Source organism: Nanorana parkeri, unplaced genomic scaffold, assembly GCF_000935625.1.
Source record: "Nanorana parkeri isolate BGI_ZX_2015 unplaced genomic scaffold, ASM93562v1 scaffold1040, whole genome shotgun sequence".
Lineage (NCBI taxonomy): Eukaryota > Metazoa > Chordata > Amphibia > Anura > Dicroglossidae > Nanorana > Nanorana parkeri.
This window is the reverse complement of record NW_017307308.1, coordinates 575713-585141: the sequence shown is the minus strand read 5'-3', so window position 1 is coordinate 585141 and position 9429 is coordinate 575713. Positions and strand designations below refer to the sequence as shown.

Here is a 9429-nt window from a genome sequence, read left to right as displayed (position 1 = left end):
CACCATTTGGCTGAGAATTTTCGGACCGGCTCTTCTGACAAAAGTCAATTGAAAAATCGCCTTTTGTTGAATGGAGGGATGCCGATGGGGCCACCCACTGCTCGAACTTCAGCCTGGTCAGCAGGACTTGGATGAAATCTAAGCAGTGTACATGGCCCTGCTCTGAAACTGGGGGTTGACGTGACACCATGGGGGATACATGCAGAGGACCTCCACATGGCCCTGCTCGGCAACCTGAGGGTGACATAGCACTGTGGGAGTGCATGGACGTGGCCACTACACGGCCCTGCTCTGAAACTGGGGGTGACGCGAAACTGTGGGGGTGCATGGAGGTGGCCACTACAGGGCCCTGCTCTGAAACCGATGGTGCTGTATGCAGGTGACCACCACATGGCCCTGCTCTGAAACTGTGTGTTGTTACAACACTGGGGAGGGGGTGGCGGAGTAAAAGCAGGTGACCACGACGGGGTCCTGCTCAGAAACTGGATGGTGCCACAACACTGATGGGGTTGCATTCAGGTGGCTGTGGCCTGTCCATGCTCTGGAAGTACCAATGCAGCTGAGCAGGCTAGAATCACTATGGGAACTCTTTCAGCGCCCCATAGTCATCTAATTGTCCACTACAGCATGTCATTAGAGGGGGAAAAAAAAGAGTACCCACAGCAAAGATGTCTGCAGATGTAGAATCGGCGGCCATTTTGGGAGAGCTCAAGCTCCATTTGAACGTAGAAATCTGGCAATACCAACGGGGCGCCTGGACCCTATAAACAAAAGGCGAGTCAGCCACTCGCCAGACAGCCGGAGACATAGTCACTCTGCTGTATATAGCCTATACAGAGCTGTGGGAGGGACCCACTACAGGAGGGGGGGCGGAGACAGACCAGTTACACTGCACAAGAAGAGAGAGCGCAGCAGTGACTTTTTAGTAACTGGTTCACTGGGATGCCAAGTCTCGGCGGTCCGGGTGCAGCAGAAACGTCTCATGTAATTACTCCATGTACTGCGCCACGACTGGAAATTATCATACAGATTGTAGTCATTACCGACGGCAATTTCTAGACTGTTTAGAGCGTAATAAAATGGATGGCCCGTGTGAATGCCTCGGCGCAGCGCTCCAGACCGAGCTGCAGGAAAAGAGATTTGTTTTTCTTTACTTATGTGTTCGACTCGAAAGCCATGATTGCATCGCACACATCACAATTATTACTGATATAAAGAAATAGGGACATAATGAGGCTGATATATTGTGCGTCTCGGGCAGAAGGGAAATTGATAAAGCTGCAATCAATGCTGACAATAGATTTACTGTCTGCGGGAGACGATGGATCAGCCGGGAGTGAAGGGTAGAAAATAAGCCGTGTAACACGCTAATCTACATAAATACACACGCAATGAGATGCTGGAGGATCCAACAATAAAAATTCCATTTGAAGGGACCGCTTAGTGATTTCTCATATTTATGTTCTGTTTTTGTGGGTTTTTTTAATCAATAAATATGGAAATACTCCATATAAATCTTACTATAACATTCCAATATGCTATAGATGTATATTACACATATTATACATCAATCGCTATCAGCCAGCAGGTGCAAAGGTAGGAACCAGCTGTAGGGATCATTCAGACGGGTGTACATGTCCGTACGGCGTGCAGGCCCATCAAAAGACCCGATTCTGGACAGGACAGGTGCTGCTTGTAATTGCGTCACCGTTCTTCCCTATGGGAGGTGCATGCACACCCGCGCATCCTGTCTGCATCCAAGTGCGGACCCCGAACGGGTTCGAGAGTGCGTGTGACAGCATGTAATTGCGTGCAGCCGCATCCTTCCATTGGGAAAGACAGGCTGCTGCACGCAAATTACACGCAGACGCACACACGCACCTGCATATCCATGAGGTCCTGTGTCCACAGTTGGAACACACACTGTCTGCATCCAGGTGCGGACACCCGAACAGGTTCGAGAGTGCGTGTGACGGCGTGTAATTGCGTGCAGCCGCATCCTCCTACTGGGAAGACAGGCTGCTGCGCGCAATTACACGATGCACCTGTTCATTGCGGAATTGGGTCTTTATATGGGCGTGCATGCCCTATGGACATGTACACCCCCTGAATGAGCCCTAAAGATAAACTCCGGGGACCCTCATTTTAATAGCTTACAGTGATGTCATAGCTGATCGCCATGTCATGTACCGTACCCTGGATCTGCTATAGAAGTCATCGTGAGTCTCACCTCATTCGCCGTGTTGTGCGTCCCGACTATCCTGATAAAACATGTCGGTTGTCGGTCAAAAGTGATCGTCTGCCAGGACCTAAAATGAGAGATGACAGTTATCAAGATCAGTGTCCTCCCGTGTCACACAACATACTACACATGAAACGTTTCATCCGAACTGGAGGAAATATCAACTCCGCGTGTTATCTACATGACGCTACGCGGGAAGATGTAGGGGGGATATCAGAGTATGCAATACAGCAAAATACATTGCAACGGGTACAAATATCTACATCATCATCATCATCAGTCACCTACAGTTATAGAGGGAGAGTAGAGATCTCACACCGCAGCACATAACCCATGTATACAGTATAATCTTTAAAGAGAACACATTTATATAGCTGACATATACCGCAGTGCTATACAGAGAACACTGAGCCAGTCACATCAGTCTCTGCACCAGAGGAGCTTACACTCTAATGTCCCCTAGAATCTCAGCTCTCAATAGCTGGAGCCCTGACCCAGCTGTACCATTTCCATCAGAAGGCACAGAGTTGGGTCACGGTAGCCCCCTTGGGCCTGGAGAACGATGCTCTGACCTCTCCGGCCGGCTCCTGCAGCAGCTTCATATGGGAGTACAGAAAGTTTCAGGTAAAAAGTTATTTGTCTGCCTCCAGACAGAGGTGAGAGCGCACACATCCCGGAATGTCCTCCTGATGAAGTGTTGCGGCGTGCGGTAGAGATCACACTGACTTTGCAAAGTCTGCGCTGCGTACGTGAGGCGGAATATTCCGCTCTATCTCCGGGAAGAAGAGTCACAACGAAGCTCTTCACAAAGGGCAGAAGGAGACGGATAGAAATGGAACAACTTAGCCGTGTAATTGGCTTCTGCGGAGGGAAGAACGTGTTATATTGCTGCAGCAAGTTATAGATGTGGAAAGGAAGCGCTGGTTTCTCCTTCGGCGGGCTGGAGACTCGCAGGGAAAAGTCAAGCAAATCTGATATTAAGGGTCCGGTTCCCTTTAAAGCTGAACTCCGGACTTCTCTTCAGTCTTGGACAGTTGTACCGGCTCTCCTGAACTGAAATGGCTTCCTCTGATATCACTGCACACTGTGAGCTCCTCATCATGTGCATTAGAAGCTGCAGCAAGTCAGATAGAGCATTGCTTTCCTGGCTGGAGGACATCCAGCATCATCTAGCGCTTCCGTCACCAGCCTGGCTGTCCCCAGACCACCCCATTCATTCTTTGAATTTTAGTTCGGTCAATCATGGACGCTCAGCATCACATGTGGGCGTTAGTTAGGGCGGTCTTCATGCAAATACAGTCTGCCTAGGAACGCCCACTCCTCCAGACTGACATCCACCCATCAGGGTGTTTTTATATTTGCATAACTCCTCCCAAGAGCCAGCCCACTGCTTGCATCAGGGCTGAGGGCTCTTGAGGGGTACGAAGCTATGTACAGCACCCTGCAGGCCCCTCCCACCAGCCATCATCTGCCCAAATTCCATAGAGAAACAGAGACCCAGAAATTATTACAACTCATTTTGAATGAGGACCCCCAGATTCTTTTATTTGTGTCAATGCTTTCATAAAAATCCCTGATCTTTTTTATTTGATATTTTCCCTTTAGATTCAAGTCCACCCCGTGGCAGACAGTAATCATCATGGCCTTAGTTTTTGGGAGAGTCCTCAGCAGCCCCCCCCCGCCATAAGATCAGGCTGTACCCGATGTCTCAGTTGTGACAAGCGAAATGAAGTGTTACACAAAGTGCGGTCAGATCCTCCTCGGCACAGGTCTGTGTCATTCTATATTATTCCTGTGAAAGATCTTCCCTCTCCCTGCGATATGCTCTATAAGAGACAATTTATTACTGGCATAAAGCTTCAGCCCGACGATGCATATTTATTACCTGCAGAAGACGGCATGACATCAGTGCGGGTGTAATGAAGTCTGCACTTATAAGATGACATTTTATAATGGTCCCTCTCCCTCTGTCAGGATATCTGCTCACTGCCATGCAGGGTTAAGGTTAGGGGACACGGTGAAGGTTGGGGGACACAGTTAAACTCTAATCAAAAGCTTATTTGGTTTAGACCAGTGGTTCTCAACCCATATAACCTCAGGACCCACATTTGTTCTTGGTCATAATTTGTAATGACTCGCCACCCGGCTTCCCAATTAGCAGGGAAGCCATCTCCATGCTTCTTGTCACTAGGTGATGAGAAAGCATGGAGCCGGCTTTCTGGACTATCAGGGAGCCGGGTCGTGTAATGACGCCGTGCCCAGCTTCCTGATTGGCCGGAAAGCCGGGCTCCATGCTTCCTTGTCACGAGGTGGCGAGGGAGCATGAAGGCGGCTTCCCGGACAATCAGAAACCCGGCGACATTGCACAGCGCCTGGCTTTCTCATTTTCCAGCTTCCCGACCAACCAGGAAGCTGAGCAGCGAGTCATTGCACGCTGCCCGGCTTCCTGGTTGGCCGGGAAGCCGACTCCATTCTCCCGCGTGATGAGGGAGCATGAAGCTGGCTTCCCGGCCAATCGGGAAGCCGGGCAGCATGTAATAACTTGCTGCCCAGCTTCTCGCCCAAATACTTGGCATCGGCACCTGCATTCCTAGTCAAAGCAACTCCAAAACTCGCGTGATCATTTTGTACTTCTGTGTGATGGAAAACACTCAGCGTCAGGAGTTCACAATCAGAGGGTCAGCAACCAAAAGCGGCACGCAAATTGCCAAGATGGCTTGCAAAAAAAAAACCAGTTAATTGGTAGCATAATTTTCCTGAAAACATGAGTTCACTTTTCTCTCGCTCTCGTTCCTTACCCAGAAAACAGTGTGCCGAATGCGGGAACTTTGACCATCCCCTTCATTCCACGCGAGACATAAAAAGGAAGAATCACAGGCTGATAAATCCCCAGAGGCAATAATCCTAAATTCAGAACCTACAAAAAGGGACCCCTGCAGGATAAAACACGAGATGAAAATATTGCTATCAAACAGGCAGCTATATAAAATCCGCCACTTGAAAGCTTGCCGCGTTCGGCGGGTCTTTGTAGAGAAGAAAGTGGGGACGCTTATCTCCAGCGCACATGCCGCACATGAAAGAGCGCGGTCTCCCCACCTCGCCGAGTCATTGTACTTATCTGAGGATGCAGAGAATAGAGAGGACGTCACCGTTGTCATGCTGGTATTTGGGGAGCTAGAAGAGACATCACAGAGCTACCGGAGACCTGACCGTGTCACACCAAATAGCTTGTCAGGTACGGATTACACATCCCGACTCTGAAATAACAGACTTGTAACCGGCTCTGCGGCAAGATAACAGAGCGGAGTCAACGTTAAAAATAGAGCAATATTACAGCAGATGTAAAACCCAACTGGATAATTGTTTGCTGTGCTTTGTGTATCACTAATAAAGTGCCTTGTTTCTTCCATAAACTCCTACTTTCACCTTTTTACATCTTGTTCTGATCTCCTCGAGCCTCTTTGGTCCATTTCCTGTATACTTACACTCCCTCCAGCATCACATGAATGCTCTGCACCGGTTTCCTGATAGTGACAAGGTGTATGCTGCCTCCAGCAATTGTATGGGCAATGTAATTGCATTGGTGTTTAGTCTCTGTGCATGGTCATGGTTTACTGCCCTCTGTTATGCTGCCATCTTGTGGTCACAGTTTTTATTGCACTTTTTTGTCTCCTCCCCTTTGTTATGATGCAATTTCCTCCTTCTTCATTATAGGTTCCTGCTATCCTTTCTGTGACAGATGCTGAGGTGAGGAGAGAAATATTCCTTTTGACCATACAAAAACAAAACATCTACCACATCATTTTGTTTGCCTGGACCCTCCTGCATGCAATAGAATATTCATGAATGCAAAGTCTTTGGTGACATCCGCTATCTGGTGATTGGATTTGATACAATCAGGCCGAACATAGGAGGTTTCAGAACAAGGTTAACAATTGGCGTCATAATAATGTGTTTCGGCATGGGCACCTGTAGTGTCCATCATTTGTAACAGGGTGCCAATGCAGGAGCAGAATTGGGAGACAGACACAGAGCATTTGCATGTGTCACAATGCACTCCTGACCGGTAGGTTCCAAAGTTTGTGCTGGGTACTGCAGTGACAAGCAGATAGGTTATGTTTTTCCTGAAAATATAGATTTAACAACAGCTGCTTTTGAACATCTAACGAATTCTGCTGTTTTGCTGATACTCGCTCCATGGCTCCGAGCGCCAACAATCATCCCACGTTCAAAGGCTGTTAAATCGCGTTGTTTCCCCGTATCTTCAGAAACAAATCACTTCTACTGTCGTGGTAAACAACCTGCTTCCCTATTTATAATGGTCTGGCCCTCTAGCAACTTCAGCGCCAAATTATCGCTAATTTACCTACAAACGTCAGGTGGTCATAATAATCAGGCCACTCAGTGTGTGTGTATATATATAAAATTTTACTGGCAAGGGGTTCCCTGAGATTTGTAATTCATTTCAATGGCTTTTTTTGGGGTCAGGCAGTGTACATTTTTGTTTCCCATTCATGGAAATGAAAACAGAAACAATAAAATAAATCCCCCCTAAAAAATTGGCCTATACATTCCCTTTAACACAACAACAAAAAAAATCACAGAGAAAGGAGAGACGTTAGCAAAGCTAAAAAGTTTTCATAAAAGTAGCGTGGCTTTAATTGTGAAAGGAAAGCAATGTGGATGGAGGTATACTACGTATATTAGAAGACGGGTGCTGCGGAGGAAAGAGCTCGCTGCTGAGCCCAATATATAAACCTAATGCTTTACAAAGTCATTCTGTTAAGCGACTCGCCGACAATGAGCTCAGGGCAGACCGCGGTATGCAAACAGAACCAAATCCCGGATGAGATTGCTGCGTGTTTAGATAATAGAGAAGGAAAGCTTAATATGAGCGGAGTCGTCGTGCTGTCAGCGGTGACACTTTCTTGATTATATATATCGCACAGATGACAATACACAGGAGCTGACAAAGAGGATCCACATCACACAGAAGACACGCTCCTGGCGCACAGAGACCAGGAAGACCTGTCTGGGCGCCATTGTGCGTCGGTCGGATCAAAAGTGTATTTTCAGTAATAATAAATTGTATTGTAAAGGAGCTCGTCCAAATGAATGCTGCGGGGTGGCGAGGCTTGTAATAAGAATGGATATTATATTATACTACTGGAAGTAGTTGGGTGAAAATAAAAAAGAAGAGCACCTGTCTAACACATAATGTACAAAGCAAAAAAAAAAAATAGATTATTAACTTAAAGACGTGACAAGAGCCTGAGACAGTAACAGATTTCCTGTACTAGTCATTGGAATTCACTTCATTTTCCAAAGCTACTAGAAGAGTCTCTTCTCCAGTAACACTCATCCCTTGTTATACTCTGCTCTGCTGGAGGACTCTGCTCCTTCCTCTATAACTCTCCTCTCCTGCACTGCTGGAGGACTCTGCTCCTTCCTCTATAACTCTCCTCTCCTGGAATACTCTGCTCTGCTGGAGGACTCTGCTCCTTCCTCTAACTCTCCTGACTTTTCTGCATTGCTGGAGGATTCTGCTCCTTCCTCTATAACCCTCCTCTCCTGCCCTGCTGGAGGACTCTGCTCCTTCCTCTATAACTCTCCTCTCCTGGAATACTCTGCTCTGCTGGAGGACTCTGCTCCTTCCTCTAACTCTCCTGACTTTTCTGCATTGCTGGAGGATTCTGCTCCTTCCTCTATAACCCTCCTCTCCTGCCCTGCTGGAGGACTCTGCTCCTTCCTCTATAACTCTCCTCTCCTGGAATACTCTGCTCTGCTGGAGGACTCTGCTCCTTCCTCTAACTCTCCTGACTTTTCTGCATTGCTGGAGGATTCTGCTCCTTCCTCTATAACCCTCCTCTCCTGCCCTGCTGGAGGACTCTGCTCCTTCCTCTATAACTCTCCTCTCCTGGAATACTCTGCTCTGCTGGAGGACTCTGCTCCTTCCTCTAACTCTCCTGACTTTTCTGCATTGCTGGAGGATTCTGCTCCTTCCTCTATAACCCTCCTCTCCTGCCCTGCTGGAGGACTCTGCTCCTTCCTCTATAACTCTCCTCTCCTGGAATACTCTGCTCTGCTGGAGGACTCTGCTCCTTCCTCTAACTCTCCTGACTTTTCTGCATTGCTGGAGGATTCTGCTCCTTCCTCTATAACCCTCCTCTCCTGCCCTGCTGGAGGACTCTGCTCCTTCCTCTATAACTCTCCTCTCCTGGAATACTCTGCTCTGCTGGAGGACTCTGCTCCTTCCTCTAACTCTCCTGACTTTTCTGCATTGCTGGAGGATTCTGCTCCTTCCTCTATAACCCTCCTCTCCTGCCCTGCTGGAGGACTCTGCTCCTTCCTCTATAACTCTCCTCTCCTGGAATACTCTGCTCTGCTGGAGGACTCTGCTCCTTCCTCTAACTCTCCTGACTTTTCTGCATTGCTGGAGGATTCTGCTCCTTCCTCTATAACCCTCCTCTCCTGCCCTGCTGGAGGACTCTGCTCCTTCCTCTATAACTCTCCTCTCCTGGAATACTCTGCTCTGCTGGAGGACTCTGCTCCTTCCTCTAACTCTCCTGACTTTTCTGCATTGCTGGAGGATTCTGCTCCTTCCTCTATAACCCTCCTCTCCTGCCCTGCTGGAGGACTCTGCTCCTTCCTCTATAACTCTCCTCTCCTGGAATACTCTGCTCTGCTGGAGGACTCTGCTCCTTCCTCTAACTCTCCTGACTTTTCTGCATTGCTGGAGGATTCTGCTCCTTCCTCTATAACCCTCCTCTCCTGCCCTGCTGGAGGACTCTGCTCCTTCCTCTATAACTCTCCTCTCCTGGAATACTCTGCTCTGCTGGAGGACTCTGCTCCTTCCTCTAACTCTCCTGACTTTTCTGCATTGCTGGAGGATTCTGCTCCTTCCTCTATAACTCTCCTCTCCTGCACTGCTGGAGGACTCTGCTCCTTCCTCTATAACTCTCCTCTTCTGGTACACTCCGCACTGCTGGAAAACTCTGCCCCTTCCTCTATGTAACTCTCCTCTCCTGACTTTTCTGCGTTGCTGGAGGACTCTGCTCCTTCCTCTCCTGCAGATCAGTCACACCTCCACATCAATACATTGTGAGCTTCTCAGCAACCTGCTGGAAGGTGAACCAGGGCTGTGGAATTCCTATCGCCCGAAGCCTGGGACATGCAGTTCTGGGCGA

General features: G+C 48.3%; 1 protein-coding gene across 1 annotated transcript in view; it reads right to left on the bottom strand.

Annotated features, from left to right (window-relative positions):
* The window catches only part of BTBD9 (BTB domain containing 9), a 143064-nt gene that overhangs the window by 1357 nt on the left and 132278 nt on the right, over positions 1-9429 (bottom strand). Inside the window, exon 10 of the mRNA XM_018567386.1 lies at positions 2231-2309. Coding sequence (XP_018422888.1) covers positions 2231-2309 — 79 coding nt within the window. The remainder of the gene's footprint in view (positions 1-2230; positions 2310-9429) is intronic.